Source organism: Varanus komodoensis, unplaced genomic scaffold, assembly GCF_004798865.1.
Source record: "Varanus komodoensis strain SLA01 unplaced genomic scaffold, ASM479886v1 scaffold7_1, whole genome shotgun sequence".
NCBI lineage: Eukaryota > Metazoa > Chordata > Lepidosauria > Squamata > Varanidae > Varanus > Varanus komodoensis.
Window position 1 is genome coordinate 11,782,842 of NW_025336479.1, and position 18,914 is coordinate 11,801,755.

Sequence of the window (18,914 nt, forward strand, 5' to 3'; positions counted from 1 at the left end):
TAAGATACCTGCTGCAAAATTATGGCAACAAAGTATTTTCTTTTAGTTACACTTGGGAAGGCTTAGAGGGAGATTTTCCAGACTTGGGAGGCCTCAAGGTTTGAGAATACTTGATCTAATCTTTTCAATTTTATGGTACTAGATAAGCCCAGACTATGACATGAATGGTGCCGATTACAATGGGAAATACATTCAAGGATGAAATTCTGTACATGTTTAGACAGAAAAGAAGTCCAACTCCCACCACATTTTCCAAATTTCTCTGTTAAATTTGTGGATTGAGAGAAGACTTAATGCTATTACTTTCCTTTTACTTTCATTGCTGAAATAATCATCAATACATTTGGAGTCCTAGTTGCAGAAAACCCTTAGAAAAATTAGGTTAAATGCAGGCTGGTGCAAATAAACCTTCATCATCATAAGTACTACATTGCATTTGTATGCCACCCCGTTTTTGAGAGGAACACAGCATGGCCTACATAGTCCTCTTGCACTCCTCACAACAACAGCCTTTGAGGTAGCTTAGGCTGAGAATGAGCGACTGGCTGAAAGGCATCCAGTGAGCTTCATGGTTGAGTGAGGATTAGAACCTGGTTCTCTCAGTCCAACACTCTCATACCACACTTGCATCCCCAGTTCTTGTCTAACACTACCTATTACACCAACCTTTCCAAACTTGGTGCCTTTTGGATTACAATTCCCACTATCCCTGGCTTGAATGACAATGCTGGCTTCAGAGGGCATGATTTGAGGGCCCATACATCTGAAGGACAGCAGGTTGGGGAAGGCTCCATGCCAGCTCTCAACCTGAAATGATAGCTAGTTTTTGCTGTCCTGCCTCTAATTTCCCCAAAGGACCACAAAATGAGTTAAGAAACATTCTTGAACTCAGGGGACACAACTTTGTATTACAAAACAGGAATGATCTAGAGGTACACCATGATTCCTGGAGCAATCTGACAGGGAGGTGACTAGGGAACATCTTCTTCACCCACTGAAATCCTACAGTATCTCTTACCTTTGGGACATGATTTTGAAGGCGTCTGGAAGGTAGCACTGGACATTCTCCATCTGGAAGGGGTCAGCATCACAGATCTTGTCATCTGTGCGTCCATAGTTGGCGTTCTCCACCATGATGACATCACTGCCTGGACAGCGTAGCTCAATAGGGTAGCCCTCACATGCCAGTTCCCGCCGAACTAGACCAAAGGGTAAGCCAGCCCGGCTTAGACCTGCTGAGATAGGAGATGAGAGAGTAAGGGCTACAGACCTATTATGCCAGCCAGTCCTGACATTCCTGTTAACTTCCTAATTGACTGATGCATTTTTCTCTCACTGCTAGGCATGCATAGCACATATTAGACAAAAGCATGAAAATTAGGGCTCTGGGGTTGCTTTCCTAACAATGGAAGCCAGTAGGCTACCAAAATGGATCTCAATAAACCAAGGTTCTGCTTTTTTAACTCATATTATTCACCCAGGCATTGTGCCTATGTCTTTACTTCCAGGTCCCTCCACCTCCACCTGATATGACTCTTTGAAGGAAAAGATTAGGGATTTGGGATCCCTTCTCCCCAAGCTGCAGCATGTCTGAATGTGAAGGTGTGCTTGTCCTGACACCACCCAAGTAGTAAAAAGAGGTTTGGCCTATTTGCTGGTCTGAGTTGCATATTCAGACTAAGCTCTACAGATTCAGGCAGATGTGTCTTTAAAAACCCAGACATGTTTTTCATAAAGCTCTTGGCTCTCCGCACCACCCGTGACCCACTTTAGAGGCAGCAGCTGAGGAAAGGGTCTGGGAAATGTGCTGAGAAAATTCTTTGCAATCCTCCTGAATCCTGCAAGGTTTTGCAAGGCTGGAGAAGTAGAGGTGGGAAGTAAACAAAGGAGGGAGGGAAACCAATTGAGAACTGAACATGGATATTAGGGAGGTTTCCAGAAAGATTCATGTAGAGATTTCTGCTCATCTTTATCATGAGATGGATGCTGGGCTGAGATTCAGGGTGGTTCCTGCATTCTGCCACCACCACCCGTAAGGACAGAGGAAAGAGGACAAGGACACTTAGCACTTCTCTCCACAACTGGTCAGAAAGCATTTCGTTCCACACTTCTTTCCAGTACAGTGAGGCAGATGAAAGCAGGGGGGATTTCTGGGCAGGACTATTTACAGAGATGCCTCAGACAAGAATTCACCTTGGCACACACTAACCAATAGTCCTGTGCCTTCTTTTACTCAAGAACTGGCTCCATCTTTCCTGCACCCACCCACTACCTGGACTGTTTACGAGTATCCCGTGCCACAAGTGTCATTTTGGGAAGCAGAGCTACAGCCACGTTCACCCCCAAACCTGTTTCTTTAGCTACAATATGAGGCAGGAAGTGATGGTCGCCTAGCAACCTCCTGGTGTGCTCCCCAGCTACAATGAGATCGCCAGCTGGAGACCCACAGGCCGCCTCTGCTCCTAGGAAGTGCAACCCTCCATCTTTCCTGGCAGGTGCTGCTCTCATTTTTCTGGGAGGAGAGCCGGCAAGGCAAGAAGCAACTATTATACCTCAAATTTATAATCCCTCAGAGGCAGGCCTGGGAGGGATGGTCCGGATGGCAATGAAACAGCAGTCACAGGCCCAGGCAGCACTGATGCAAATGGACACTACGTCCTGGCTATTTGGCCTGCTTCCAGAACTAATGCCCAAGAAAAACAATTTTGTTTATTCAGTGCTCCATTTGCTTAGGCCTGCCCTGGTCCTGTCTTGCCTCAGGCATTATATATACTTTACATTAGTGAGGCATCCATTTTATCCCTCCTTCCCTCCCAAAGGAAGGGCAGCAAGGAGCTGGAGCACTACTGGAGCAAACTGGCAAGGGGAACTACTAAATTACTTGTGGTCATATACTGTGGCCCCTGCCTGGCAAAACACACACCCTCCCTTCCAGGCTGCTCTTAGCTTATTGCAGCTCATCAGCGAAAAGGCCTGTGCCTTAAGCTGCAAAGGGCAAGAGTTGGAGCCCCTAGTGGGGAACATACATTAATGGCACTCAGGGCTTTAAAGGGAGGCGAGAGAGGGGACTGGGAAGCAAGCATGTCATCGCTGCTCTTTGTGTAATTTTTCCTTCCCCCTTGCTGGGTTAATGGAAGGGTCCTGTGGAGGCAGTCTGTAATTAAACCATTAGCTGAGTAACTAACTAGTACAGCCTGGCGCTAGTGGTTGTGGCGGGGGGTGGGAGGGCAGGGAACCAGCAGACAAGAGAAGGTTGGAGCGGAGGAAGCAAGGAAGGGCAACTGAAAATGGATACATGAACAGAGGAGACAGATGAAGAACCAGGCTCCAAGTATGGGAGAACCAGAAATGGGACTGCCAAAGCCATGGGTCTACACACAGGCAGCCCAACGATAGGCTCACCTTGGTGAAGCTTGCTGGATGAGGTTGCAGTGAACTAGGGCTACGGCTCTTGGTTTTCAGGGCAGGGAGGTGGTTGCAGATCAGCCATGCAGGTGTAATCTGAGACTTTCCTAAACATCTTCTCAAGGGCAGGGGAACCCTTGCTTCCAGTTCCTTATTCTGCCAGTTGCCATTATTGCCACCAGACCTCCTCCTGCCGTATGACTCATTTCTGACAAAAATGTGGCCACAGAGACATGCTAGGTCTAGAGAGCCAGGAAAAGTGCCAGTAGCTTCAAGAGCTTCAGCAGCCTGTAACAATGCTCAGCAATGATATTACACACCATAGAGCAGATTTCCAAAACCTGGCACCCTCTAGATGTGGACTTCAGTTCCCAGCATCCCATGCCAGCCAAGCTAGTTAGAGATAGTCATCCTAATAGCTCTGTGGTCATTCCCCCCCCCCTTCTACCTGTCATTCCCAGATGGATGGTCATGTTACCCCACAGCAGCAGGAAGGAATTATAGTGAACCTACTAGGCCAAATTCCATTTTGGAAAAGTCCTTAAGGAGACATTCCAGGGGTAGGTGGGCCCAATGCAAACTGGGTGGGACCAAAATACTAATATATTTTGGTTTAAAACTCTTTTTAAATCCAGTAACTAAGCCTTTGATGAGATGTGCTAAATCATTAAGCTTAGTCTGTTAAGCTTGGACACGGCGGCTTGGGAGGTAGGGTGCTTGTGGAAACAGTTTTGTAAACATATTTAGGGCTTCCCACCAGGATCTGCAGTGAAATACTAATGTAGACAGCCAGGGTCCCTTCTCTGTCCTTCTCACCAACAGTGAACTTGTCTTCTCCTCTGGCCAGCTGGGCATCCTGGCTACTCTTGCCAGGAAAGATAAGTTTCCTTTGCATAGTCCTGAGAGTTAGATAGACCTCCCCTAATGGAACTGCACTGGGGGCAGGGGCAGGCGAAGAGAAGTTGCAATTATCACATGTTGACTCTTTAAATATTTAACACAGAATGCCAAACCTTTCCAGTTAGGCTGAAGGAGCCATTTTTACAAGAAGCAAGCCAATAATCAGAAAGCATGCCTCAATCTGGTGATCACAGGAATTTCAAAACAGCCATGCCAAGTATCCAACACCAGGTGTCAGAAGCAATTTGGTATAACAGGATAAAATAAGAGACTGGGGCTGGACTTCTTTCTTTTGATGTGTTCCCTTTGCAAGGCATTTCAAAATGACCACTCCACCATCCCTTATAGGCTACCGCTAGCTCCTCTCTTCATATATAAGCTGGAGCATCATTGTATGCCAGGTATGATGGGCATTTGCTGTCGGTACCTGGCTGTCAAGCTCAGCCATGCAGATAATGGACTAAGGGTTCATGCAGATAACTGGCTTTGTTTAAAGCCACCCCCTACCTATCAAAACCCATGTGGCAGATACTTTGAAGCTGGACCCAAGTGCCGTGCAGTTGCCCTAGCAGAAGAACACAAAGGGGCTTGAGAGATGAAACGCCAGAAGCAGCCGCTGCAATAGCACCTTGAAGTGGGAACCATGGGACAGAAAAATCACTGATTAAAGAGATGTCAGGTGCATTATGGGAGATTCACCAGGGACTTTGACTGCAAAAGCCTTCTCCTGAAAGGGAGAGGGAGATCAAACACTTCTCTCTCACAGCAATCTCCAGCAATTTGGCCAGGTGTGATATGGGCACGAGTGGAAAATGTAGGGGTGAGGATGGGGAGCAGGAACTCTGGGCTGGACATTAAGTTTACTCACGTTCACATGCCCTCTGCATTCTTACAATACTAAACCTGCATTATTTACTTCTTTGAAGTTGCATATTCGTGAATGTACTCCCATGTACCTGGCAAAGGAATCCGACTGAAGGAAAACTCAAGAACTCGTAAGAGACTTGGAGCTGCCACTACTCCTACTGCTCATAATATCTGCAAAGTGAGGCACAAGCAACTACTTCATGCAATGATATCAGACATGTTATGTTGTAGTAGAGTGCTGGAAGCTCATCTTTTTCATAATGCATCATTCAACCATAAATGAATATAACCAGTTATAGCTTGGAAAATATGTATAAACACATAACCGTTAGCTATGAATGTTTGTGTCTATGATTTTAGGCAGATTCACGGTCACCTTTTCATCATGCTATACCTCAAAGACTACTATTACTACTAATAATAGTAGTTTTGTAGTGCCAAGGGTTGGAAAGTATCAAGATTTCACATCTATATTACTCAGTCCAAACTGCCCATGTCTGCCCTCCATAAATCCATGCTTTCAAAAAAAGCCATACTTCTGACTGTTTGTTTGTTTTTATTCCACCTGATAACCAAAAGACAGTTGTGAAAGTCAAGTATCAGCACAAGTCCTCCTTCATGATCACCTAAAATCTCAGGAATGGGTGAAAAAGTGAGGGTTCTGGGAGTCATGGGGGAGGACACTGAAATCTCATTGTGAAGGGGAGAGAAAGCAAAGATCATTTGCAGCTTTCCTTCCCTTGATAGTTTGCCTTTTGACTGCTGTAAGAGGTAAGAGCAAAAAGAAATCTATCTGGAGCCTCTTTGGGTTAATGTCCAGGCTTGGTACTTCCTGTACTTTGCAAGCAGGCACCCCAGAGGACATTGCCCACATGAGGCTTCCCATTTTCAGATCTGTAGGACTGTGCACCTTTGCAAGTCTGACTTTGAAAAAAAAAATGCATGTGGGACACATTTGGGCTATGTTTTTTTAAAGGGATGCTGAATCAGTGACAGGCCTGCCAATGTACTGCTTGGGCATTTCAGGGAGGCTCTTACCTCAGAGAATGCAAAGGCCCATCTCTGGGAGGGAGTGGGGGAGGAAAAAGGAACAAGCCATGGCAAACCCAAAAGCACTCATGATTGTGCCAGGGGCAGCAAGAAGGTGGCTTCAGCCACAGCTGAAGTGATGGTCTGAAAGAGGAGAGGGAGAACAACCTATGGTTAACCCAGTCATCTGTCAGCAGACATTGGGTTGTTCTCAAGGCAACCAGCTCACCATGGCTTACTGCCAGGTTGGGTTAGTATAATGTACAAACCCATCCTCTATCTTGGCTTCATGACACTAGAAACAAAATTGTCTTGGAAAGCATCTGAGATTGGTTTACATGCAACACTAAATCATAGTTTGGCACAAGGGTGCTGAACCTCAAGGTTGGGGGACAAATCTGGTCCTCCTGTTCCCCCAATCTGGCCCTCCAGAGTTCCTGATTGGCCATGTTCCTTCCCCTGTCCATACCTCCTTTCTCCAACAATTGATTGTTTGGTAGTTTCCTGGCTTTTGTGCATTTTCACATTCTAAAAGGTTGAAACACTTCTCACACTATCCAGGAAGAGCCTGAACCTAAAATACATGGCAATTTTCAAATGTTTGCTCTTCAAGCACTGGAGTGTGATCCTTGAGGGCTTTCTTGAAAGGGAATCTAGCCCTTAGGCTGAAAGAGGTTCAGCTCTCCTAGATTAGCATGAAGTAAATAAGCCTGAACAAAGCATCAAGCCTGAACAAAGCTCCTACGAGGCCAAGTAGAAGACTACAGCAGAAATTTGTTCCACTGAAAACAATCCTGGCTTAATGTTATGTTCTAACCAAGGATCCTGGTTCAAAACAAACTACTCAGTTTAATAAGTTAGTTCTGAAACCATGGTTTGAAGTCAGCTTGCTTAGTAACCGACCAGAGTTTTGGGTTCAAATACAAAAATAAGCTAGGATTCTTTAAAAGTAAAGCTAAATTCTGTAAAAGCACTTGTCCTGGCCACACAGGAGAAATATGTAGTATATGAACCAGATTTGGAAAAAGAAACCAGAAACAATTTCCCTCACCTACATGACATTTAATATTGGCATTCAGAAGGGTACCAGAATAGGCAAGTCTTAGTATGCATTTGAAGAACTGTTTGTCATTTTAATTGATTTTGCTATTTTGTTAGCTTATGCCTGGAAGGCTCAGGATAAGGGGTAACAAATATCAACACATAATCCAAGCCGTTAAGTATTATATTGAAATGTTGCGATCAGTTGATCCTAAGAACTGCAACAGATCTTAGAAGGGCCTTGAGAGATTGTAACTTTAGTATGCAAGGGACTTCTCTGCTGTGGTCAATAATATAAGTTCTTTTGTGGGGTTCACCATCAAATGTGCAGACTGGACATCAGGCATGTAAAGAAGCATGCCCATGGGCTGCTGGTATTCCATACTTTACATACTTTACAACTACACTGCAGAGTCACAGAAATTGCTAGAAAGTCCAAAATCCAACTTATTCACAAATGTCACAGGGAGTACTGATCTCTTAGCATCTTCTATTTCCCTCAGGCCCTGGAGTGAAGAGTTAAATGTACACAGAATTAAAAAGGGGAACTCAGTCTAAAGCAAATCCTTGATCTAGGTGTCTGGGCTCCCATCATGAATCATTTCTTAAAAATTCAAACAGTACAGATCCAAGAAATTAGTATGAACTAAGGGCAACATTGACAAAGCACAGGGAATCACCTTAGATAAGACAAGGTCCTTCTCTTTCCCATCAACCTCTTTGTTTCTTGCTTATACACAAAGGCACCCTACTGCAAGGCTAGGGTGATGTATGTATGGTAATGTATATAAGGTAATATATGTAGGGCTTTTATATAAGGTAATATATGTAGGGCAGCTACCTCCATTACTAGCAGAAGCAGAACAATGCAAAGTAAGCAAATAAGTATAATTGTGCACAATCCATCCAGATCATCACAGGATCCAGTTTTTCTTGGTGCTGAATTTTTGCAGCCTTTTTCTTTTCCAAGTATACACAATCCTGAGCATCCCCACAGGACTGAGGAACTCCTTCACCCTGAAACATTTGCCACAGCACTAGCTTGAATATCTTCAGGAAGACCTCTTTACATAGATTGCAGCAGCTGGAAAAACAGGGAGCAGTCTTTGCCATCTTTTAGCATGGTAGCTGCTTGAATTTGTTCTCAAAAGATTATTCTTTTCCGTTTTTCAGCATGTAACTGTTCCAATATTTAAAAAAATATTAATAAGGTCCCAGTGTGATCTTTTTCATTCATGTATGCACATGGATCTATGGCAGGGATGGGGAATTTTTCTGTTCTAGAATGTATAGAAATCTTGGGAAGGAGGGAGGGAGGGAGGGAGGGACGCATGCATGCATGCACGCTCCTGTGGGCCTCCAGTTGCTGTTGGACTGCAAGTGCCATCAACCCTTGCCAGTACAACCAATAATGAGGGATAATGGGTACTGTAGGCCCCATTGGAAGGCCACATGTTTCCCAACTCTGTTCTCTGGCATGCATGGTTTTTATGTGTTGGGGCTCTGCACATCTGAGTGCAAGCAGCTGGATAAGTGGTGCATAAGTATATTAGTCAACAGAAGTTATGAGTGCAGGAAAATACTCACTTGAGTGTAGGACCCGTATCTAAATATTGCTACCCTCTAGTGGGTTGAATATGCAGTATTCAATTGCCCATCCTCCAGTCAACCAAAACCTCAGGAGAGACTAAAATGAAGGAAGCTGGCAGATGGTGTATCCCTTGGGACAGAGCCTAGTAGGCAAGTGTCTTACGAAATCAAAGCATTTTCCTTTGGGAAAAAGTATGCTTTGATCTCTTTCCATCCACCACAGGCTTCTGAAATATTTTAGGCCTTCAAGGCTAAGCACACCTGAGTGAATGGAGATGTCCTCTCCTCTCAAACCAAGAATACAGATTTCCCATCCTTGCAGGAGACTCAGACTTCCTGTCAATCCCACTCTCTTCCTAGTCAAATTCTCTCAATCTAAAATTAGAGTGCAAAACAGATGGTGCTGTGTGGATCCGATTAAAAATGAAATCTTCTTCTGCTCTCCCCCATTCCAAAAATCTTAGAGGTAGTAGAGTATTTCGAGGACATCTGCTCCCAAGAATCTTAAATTCCTAACACTATATAACATTTAAAGCAATAGTGTTATCCCATATCCCAGTTAGAAACAGTACTCAATTTCAATTAGGATTTCAAGTTGTCCCTTATTCTAAGGTACATCTTTTATTCTAGTGCAACCACATTCTCAAAAAACATGATGGATATCTCCCCGCCTCCCCCCCCCTCCAGCTTTTAAACTGAAGGGGCAAAGCTTAACACCACTTTAGCTATGTTGCATTCCTTGATCACAAGCCCTTCTTCCTCCCAGTTCACAGCTTGTTCCATTCTGCACTTCAAATACATTCAACATTCCTTGCTCAAGGCAACCAAACAGACCAAGTTGAACCCGACAAAAAAGCCACCATAGACACTTGAGATGTTGATGCTGTGTGTCTAAGACACACTGAAACAAAAAGCAGGAAAGGATAAAAGATGATCCAGCCCCACCTCTTCTGCCTTAGAGAAAACGATCCATCCACCTGCCTCTCTCCTTTCATCATATTGGGCACAGCACACTATGGAAAGTAAGCAACAGGAACCCAGTGCAAAGCATGCGCTTGCTGAACACATTTGCTGTTGTTATGTGCCATCACGTTGTGCTTATGGCAACCCTAGGTATGAAAGCTCTGCAAAATGCTCTATCCATGCCAGCCTTGTTCAGCTCTTATAAATTCTTCTTTTATGGAGTCTCATGCCTGGTCTTCCTCTTCTTCTGCCTTCTACTTTCCACAGAATGATTGTTTTCTCCAGGGAGATTTGCCTTCTTATGATGTGCCCAAAGTTGACAGCCTCCGTTTTTTAATTTTTGCTTAAAGGGAAAGTATGCAAGTGAGCTAGGCCACTCCTTACAAAACAAGGTAAAGTAGGATGAAAGCAGGGGGAAAAGAAAGAACACCCCAATATAACAACACTTCAAAAAGCTCTTTTGCTACTAAACAATCTGATCAGGGAGGGCAGGATGGCAAGAAGAATTCTTTCCCATTCACATAGACAGTGATGAGTCAGGCACTTAGCATGCCAAGGGGTGGGAGGTCTGTGAGGAAGAGGCAAGTGTTTACAGCAAGCCCTACTCTGCCTCTACTGTCACTCATTCATTCACTCCATCAGACCAAGTGCATTAGGAAAAGGTGTGTGTAGCTGGGTGTTTCAGAAGTAATGAGGAAAGATGGCTACTCAGGCTACACATAGGAAATTGTTGCAATTTTCTAAAATGTCCTTGTATGCAACAGATAATTAGGTGTGCAAAGTAAGAGATCACTACAAAAGGAAGCTGAAGTTACAGGAATGGAGGCTGAAAAGAAATGAGAAATTGAGGTTCAGGAGGAACCAGGGAAATGCCCCAAATTAAGAGCATAGCAGAGAGATCGACTGCTTTCCCAGCCCTTGTCCCCAGCTTTCCTCAATGCTGCAAAATTACTTGTGTGGAGCTGAATCAGAAGCATTCTTGGAGCATCCATCTGAAATGACTGAGGAAAGAAAGGCAAAGAGCACAATGGCTCAAGATGTGTAAAAATGGAAGAGATGAACAGACTGAGGAGGAGCTGGAAAAATGACATTATATCAAGTGACAGATCTGGGGTTCTTCTGTGTTTACTCCTCTCTCCTTTTCTGCCTTCTCCATGATTTCACAGCACTGCTAGAATAATCATGTTTTTGTCTGGCAGGGCAGTGGTATCTGGTAATAGCAGAAGTTCTAAAGGTAAAGCTTTCCTCTGTTACTCTTTATGTGAAGAAAAGCATTTCCTTTTGAATTTCTATCTCTCCTGTTAAAGGTGGAAGATGCCTGTCAGAAAAAGCATAGTAGCAATTATAAGTTTAGAGATGTAATGAATATTGCTGATTCTTTGTGGAACTTCCTACATCTAGTTTTATAAGTAATTTTTGTACATGGTCCCTTGGTAACATTTTCTTTTTGTCATTCTATGTTTTTCTTTCTGTTTCTTTTTTATTTACAGGAGGAGGAGGAGTAGGAAGAGGAGGGGGAGTGGGAGGAGGAGAAAAATAGCAGCACTGTAGCATGGAAGCAGAGACTTCCAAAGCATTACAGATGGGGACAGAGATACCATGGTAGCCTACAATTTCTGCAGAAGAGCCATCCCACATTAAACGCATGAAGTCATACACTGGTAAAACTGGCTCTATCAGGAGCAGCTTCAGGTTACTTGCTTAGGTGTGGTGTAGTGGTTAAGAGCATGGGACTGGGACTCAGACGATCCGGGTTCTAGTCCCCGCTCAGCCATGGAGCCAACTGGGTGACTTTGGGCCAGTCACAGACTCTGAGCCCAACCTACCTCACAGGGTTGTTGTTGTGGGGATAAGATGGAGAAGGAGAATGATGTAAGCTGCCTTGAGCCCTTTGTAGGAAAAAGGCACGATATAAATCAAATAAATAAATAAATAGGTGACTCCTAATGGTGTATTTCTACATTTTACTTTCTTAGAGCTGAAATTTCACAATAAAAATAATTTTTAAAAGTGTGTCCTGATGCTAGCATGGGCATTTAGCTTTTTAATCTAAAGGAGTAGATGTAACCAGCAGCCTTCCAGTTGTTTAGGTCTACAATTCCCACAATATCTGGTCATTGGTAATGCTGGCTGGAGTTTATGAGAGTTGGGAAAACATCTGAAGGACATCAGGCTGCCTACCCTGGTGTAGATTCATTTTCTGTCATACTTCTCTCTCCCCACCCCCCCTTCCTCTCTCTCCCCCCATATATATATATGTGTGTGTGTGTGTGTGTGAGATGAAGCAAGAACAGGAATGGTAATTGTAAAGTACTGTACATTTCTAAATAAAGTACTTCTGTTTTCAGTACTTAATTAGAAAATATTTTGACATGCTCAACAGAAGCAGTTAAACACTATTCTAAAAATTCTTTTTATTATTTATTCTGGAGGAAATTAGGTTTTATTCCAGAAATTGTGCCTTGCCCTGTTCATATATACGCAGACACACACACACACAGAGATTTTTACAGGAAAGGTCAGAGTTTGCTTCCCGACCTCCACCCACCAGCTCTTGCTGTGGCGTATGCTCATGAATGGATGTGGCACAAGGTCTGCCTCATTTAGGCACCCGTCTTCCCTTCCAAGGGCAGCCTCCCTTGAATTCCGCTTACCTTGTGTGGCCGAGGTGACAAGGACGGTGGTGATGCAGAGACTCCAGAGGGCATGGATAAGCCGGGCCATGCTGCCTTGATGCTGGAGCTGTCAGCAACCAGAAGCCACTCTGGTCATCCCAGAGCAGGGGACACAACAGCAGGCCTGGTAGAGAGAGGAGAAATCTTGAGTCTGGTTGGGCACAGAAGCAGCACTGTGGTAAGTCTGATCCTCTTCCCTTATTTTGCTCCCAAGTAAAGATCACAACTCTTCCACTATCTCCTTTGCCCTAGAGCTGTACACTGCTGTCCCACACAGGCTTCCCACTTGGTGTATTTCCCAAGAAGTCCTACTCAATCAACATACTCATGTATTCCCTTGTAAGCCTCAACATCCATTTTATGAACTCACATCCCTTTTCTCTAGAAGAGGGATGTTAAACAGAATGGGACAGTGGCACTGGAGTTACCACTTCAACCCCAAAATACAAGTCATTTGGAAAAGCAAATCTCAAGAAGATGACAAAGAAGAAGCTATTGCCACTAACTGGATTCTATGAGATTTTGCTCATGACCATCTCATTCGAACTTAGTGTTCTCTAAGGGGACTGGCAAAACTGTGTCAGACTCATGTCAAAGAACCAGAACTTCCAGATGGGAGAAGAAGGAAGCCTGAGCCCTCAGGGACGTCCATTTCTGTCCAATGCCTGGCCCATACCACATGAGGCATCCTCTAAAAACGGGTTTAAGCAGATTCTATTTGTGCCAACTGTGTACTGAGAGACACCTTTGCTTGTTTGTTTCCAAACTTGCCAAATCTTCTAAGTAGTTTACAAGTATCAACCCCACCTCACCTATTTGCAGCATTCCAGTAAAGACTCTTCAGTGGCATATGACTGAATAGGCGTATACCTATTTCACTTTTAAAATGATGAGTACCCTCTAGTGAGTTTGTGGGAGTCACACATTTTACCATAAGGCAGGTATTTTCGCTAGTGAGATGTTTCTGAGCTGTCTACTACTTAACAACTCTGGCACACTCAACTGCAGTGACTTTTAAATATTGCAGCAGACGGGACACCATATTCTTGTCTTATGCACTAAGAGTTTCCAGACAGACAGCTCTGAGTGCTACAAATGAAAAGACACTGTACACTATTTCATCCTTCCTTCAGTAGATTTTTGGGTGTGGGGGGTTGTGGGGGGAACACAGAAAAAAAAAAACTGCAGAGAAACACACAGATGTTTACAAGTAGAAGACAGAATTGTCAGCTATACCCCCTTTACATTTCTGTGAAAGAGGTGGAGTGGTGGTAGACCAACAGCCTTATCTGGAAGCACCATTAATCACTATTATATATTAAAAAAGGATCTCTGGTTCAAAGTTTCTGCATCAGCCTTTCTGTTGATAATACCTTGGAACCACCATGCATGGCAGGGGATTCTGGGTACATTCTAGAGCACAAACTCAGTTCACAGAGGGCACTTGGTATCCCTATTAGACCTGATCGTCCAGCTGGATGAACTGAACGTGTGTCTGGAACACCCCCAACCCCCTTTGAAAGCATGGTCCACCACTCATGATCTTCCCAAAGAATCACTTAATTTCAGAGGACCCCGAGGGTCTTCCAGAACACAGCTTGCAAAAGTACTGCTTTAGCATCTTCCCTCCCATCCCATTTCAGTCTGAGACTCCATCCTCCCAAAAGAAATGAGTTAATTCACAGAATTCCTTCAAGGTCAGAAAACAGAATAGTCTCTCCCACAGCTACAGTCACACTCTGCACTACAGCCCTGATCAAAAAAGAGACGACAGAGACATGGCATGGTTCATATGACTGAACTAATATTATTAGTATTTGTTATGCACACTTTTCTGTAATTAGCTTACTAGAACCCAGGATTTTAGCAAAACTTGAAAGAAGGGTAAAAAATAGCTCTGAAGTAGGAAAGAAAAATCCCCCTCAAAAAATCCCCCTTTCATCCTGAGCAAAGCCATTCTCCTCTGCCCTGTTTTGTTTGTTGTAAAGCTATACACTTGAAGTGAACAGGCAGCATTTGCACTGGCCCTGTCCTCAGACCTGCCCAATACAGCTTGGCGGCATCCCTAGAACCGCTGTAGAATCCAAAGTGCTCCACATCCAGCTGTTGCTTAACTACCTTAAAAAAAATATTTCCAGAAGTGCATTCCCCCCCCCCCCCGACACACGGATACTGCAGCATGCTGGGAACTGCTTTAGCATGGTAGTGTGCCAGTAATAAAGGGGCACACATGTGACCACACGAACAGTGGGTCTTTCCCATGGAATCAGAGCTCTTGCTTGAGGTGGCTCCTTAGTGGACATGTGAAAAGAGGGGAGCCCGAGTTCCGTTAAAGCAGCTAATCTTGCAGCTGCAGATTGCTGAGAGTCTCTGTGGGACCATGGACAATTTGAGTAAAAAATATATCCTGTATGAAGAGAGTCTCATTTAAAAATAACTACAAGGCATGTGATTAGATTTGTATTTGGTGGCAAAGGTCTAGGATTTCTTTCCTCACAGGGTGTGGCACAATAATACAGTATCCCTTTGTTCGTAGGCCTTCCCATTCACTCAGTTATTCGAGGTCAGTAAGGTTTTTTTCTCCCTTAATTCTGAAGTGTTGCTGGGATGTTTTAGTCATCCTGATTTGATAAAGTACAAAATACTTGAAGTTCTGCATCTCCAGCTGCTTGGATCTGATGAAACCTGTTTTTGAATGCTTATAATGAAAAATGTGCAACATGAATGCAAGCTTTATCAGCCTCCTCTAACTTGTAAGTGTCTCTGTGTATTGACAATGTGCCTGCTATGACCAACTTTCCCTAGAACATGCTCAGCTTCTGGATTAAATTTCAGCATGGTTAAGATGTTAGCATCATAATGGTACTTGGTGCAATCCATTCCTTTAAGGAAGGAAACCAAGAGTTTATTTGCTTCATTTGAGGAGTCTGAAAGAAGGCAGATGACACAGGAATCTGTAAAAGGATTTGCATTAGCAAATGTTAACAGGACATCTTTTTCAACTTGTGCACATTGTTTTTCTGCTTTGGAAAGAGTTCTGGAGTGGAATGTGACTGCCATCCATTCTAAAACTAAACAACTTAGTTCATATCTGCTTGCAGCGAAGAGACCAGTGTGACACTTGTTGGGATCATTAAAGTGCAAGATTTGGACACTGAGCTCATACCATTTGTTTGTAAAGGCAGCTTCCTGATTTAGTTCCCAAAACTAGGTGATGGTGGAATCCAGTTTAGACGTAGTGCCTCTATGAAATCGTCTTGCAGACAAATAGTTTGCTATTCCTAGGACACATCACAGTTCTATACTAGAAGTGCTTTCTGCTCTTTGATGGCATTTATCTTCTCTGGGTATAGCTTTGCCCCCCCGCCCCCATCCTATTTCACCTTGGCAAAAAAAAAAAAAGAGTATTCTTTCTTATTTAGCTAGATTCTGGATTCATAAATCTGATTCAAGACAATGACCAGCATTTTGTCGTGATTTTCTACTGATGGGCCATGTATTAGGATGTTTTCCATGAAGACAATGAGTCTCTGCTGTCACTAAGGAGTTCTCTCATCTTCCTTTGAAAAATCTCAGAAGCACTTGTGATTGCAATGGCAAGCACTGAAAACAGAATCTCCCAAAGGGTGTAATAAATGTTGCCAATTTAGTGCTCTGGTTGTCAGAGTTATTTGCCAAAAACCACTTGAGGCATCCAATTTGGAAAATACTTTAGTGTCTGTTACTTTTGGGAGAAGGTCCTCTAGTGTTGAAAAGACATGTTTTTCCTCAGCTTCAGCTTCATCAAGCTTTTAAAGATTTACAGAAATGCAGATTTCCTCATTTTTCTTGATGACTGGCTCTACTGGTGTTCACCATGAGGTAGACTGGGAATTTTCCTATCTTTTGTCATATTACTTAATCTTATCCAGTTCCATTTACATGACACGTGAAAATGGGGATTCAGCTGGCTGTTTATATGTTCTATCAGTTTTCTCCAACCTGGTGCCCACCAGATTTCTAGCATTCCTAGCCATTTTGACTAAAGATCTGAAACAGTGGGAGTTGTCAAAAGAATCTGGAGGGCACCAGGTTGGGGAAGACTGCTTTATGGTTTGGCAGCAGGTCTTAAAACCATGTCCAGAGGATATACTTCTCATGGGCCAATATCTCCAATCACTTCTATTTCTTCCATTGTTTTCAGAAATCCCATCCTGGCAGCTACTGCACAGCTGAGATTATCTGGCTTATGCTGCACACGGTAAACATCAACTAGTTGCCTTTGCAGCTGGTGGGTTTGGTAACGCATCCAAGGCAGCCCAGGGCTGTATCCATTGGCTTTTGCATTATGCAGTCTTGGGGTTCTGGAATTCTGTGTAATTCTCTTCTGAGCTGTGGCATCGACCCCTAAACCTATTCTGAAATTAATGGCTGTTCCACCAATAATTACATTTATTCTCCAGAGAGGGTCAGTGTCTTCCTAAAATATAAAACCTAAGAGAAGAATTCTCTCTGTGGTCACTTCTTGCTTCATCTGGGAACACACGGCACATGAGATCAAGATTTGTTGTTGTTGACGATGATGTTGTTGTTGCCCCCACAGCATTTCCTGGGTTTTGTTCCTTTATCTGGGCAAACCACTCTAATATTGCAGACCCTGTCTTTCCACTCCTTGTTCATGCTGTCTGAAAGGATGAGCCTTTTTGCTGCAGGGGCTTTTAGAAAGTCTAGCTTGCTTGTTTCTGGACTTTTTTTTGCAGACATGAGGAGTTAAATTGCCCTATTCAAAATGGCTGCTGCAACTTTTGTGGAGGAAGGGTTCCCTCTTTCAAGCTTCTCCCAAATTGCCCTTGCTCTTTGCTCTGGATTTGGATCAGCTAAGTGTGCCTAGCCATCTCTATGGCTTTGTGAAGGGCTACATTCTCTACTAATTTCATTCTTTTATAAAGCCCTTTGTGCAGAATTCCAAATACCAAGCTGCCTGTAATGTGTTCATCCTTTTTAAAATCAGCAAATCCACAGTATTCAGCCTATTCATAATAGGTACTAACATATGACATAAAATTTTTTCCATGCTCCTGACAAAGGATGGTCCTTTACTAAACTACATTTCCCTGGTCTTGAAATGGGCAACAGCTCTGGCCAGCACCATCTCATAGGTGTGTCTCCCTTTCTGCAAAAGGTAAAGGATTCATAAGGCTTCATTAACCATAGCACAACGAACGACCTTACTGGTATCTTTCCTTCTTTCTTGCGGAGCTTTGATCTGCTTGCTTTTTCCTTAATTATTTTCATTAAGGCTATTAAACCTAAAGGTTCTAGTTCAGAATGGGTAGATTTAAAACTAAACTTCTAATGCAGTGGGGCTGTTTATGCAACATTGCAGTCCACTGTAGTTGATTTAACCCATTGTGAGGCTATCACATTTTGAATATGAGGCCCCTGCAAGGTGGTTGTGAGGCTGGGCAACCTCAGTGAGTACACTTTACATGAAAGCTTAAATAACCATCATATAACTCATGGCATGGTTTAGGCTGCAGGAAGGGCGTTTAACACCTGCAGAGCCCTTGCTTCCTGGGTTAGCATCACATAACAACTGCAGAGTGGGATTTGCATATGTACCTTGGAGCTCATGGCTCTGCAGTTGAAATATCTACATGAAACCGCTGGGAGAGGTCATCCGGAGGTGTGGACTGTGGAATCATCAGTACTCTGATGATACCCACCTCTACCTCTCGTTCTGGTGCCTGGCCGAGGTAATGGGCTGGATGCGGGCCAATAATCTGAGGCTCAATCCAGACAAGATGGAGGTCCTGTTGGTAGGTGGGTCGGATTTTGGGATGGGGAACCTGGACCTTGTCCTGAACAGGGTTGCACTCCCTCTTAGGGACAGGGTTCGCAGCTTGGGAGTGCTCCTTGACTAGAAGCTCATGCAACAGCGGTGGCGAGGAGCGCTTTCCTTCAGCTTCGGCTGATCCATCAGCTGCGTCCCTACTTGGAGAACAATTGCCTGGTGACAGTGACACACGCATTGGTAACTTCCCAATTAGACTTCTGTAATGGGCTCTATGTGGGGCTGCCCTTGAAGACGGTCCGGATACTTCAATTGGTGCAGAATAGAGCTGCCAGGTTGCTGACGGGGACTGGGCATTGTTCTCATATAACTCCAGTTCTCCGTCAGCTTCACTGACTCCCCATTGACGTCTGGGCCCAATTCAAGGTGTTGGTTATCACCTATAAAGCCCTCAATGGCTTGGGACCTGGTTATCTAAAGGAGCGCTTGCGTCCATATATGCCCTCCCGCCCCCTGAGATCAGTGGCAGAGGCCCTTCTCTGGAGCCCTCTGTGAGGAATATTAGGAGGGTGAGTACCCAGAGGAGGGCCTTCTCTACGGTGGCGCCCCACCTATGGAATGCACTCCCCAGAGAGGTCCGCCTGGCGCCGTCGTTATTTTTATTTAAATGA

The 18,914-nt window shown here is 44.0% G+C and overlaps 1 protein-coding gene across 8 annotated transcripts in view; it reads right to left on the reverse strand.

Moving 5' to 3' along the window:
- ADGRL1 (adhesion G protein-coupled receptor L1) overlaps positions 1-18,914 on the reverse strand; it is a 145,443-nt gene that overhangs the window by 65,611 nt on the left and 60,918 nt on the right. For all 8 annotated transcript variants that reach the window (XM_044453593.1, XM_044453591.1, XM_044453594.1 and 5 more), the window contains exons 2-3: positions 12,450-12,594; positions 1,019-1,235 (exon numbers count right to left, since the gene is read on the reverse strand). In XM_044453593.1, the coding sequence (XP_044309528.1) occupies positions 1,019-1,235; positions 12,450-12,519 (287 nt within the window). In that variant the 5' untranslated portion in view covers positions 12,520-12,594. The remainder of the gene's footprint in view (positions 1-1,018; positions 1,236-12,449; positions 12,595-18,914) is intronic.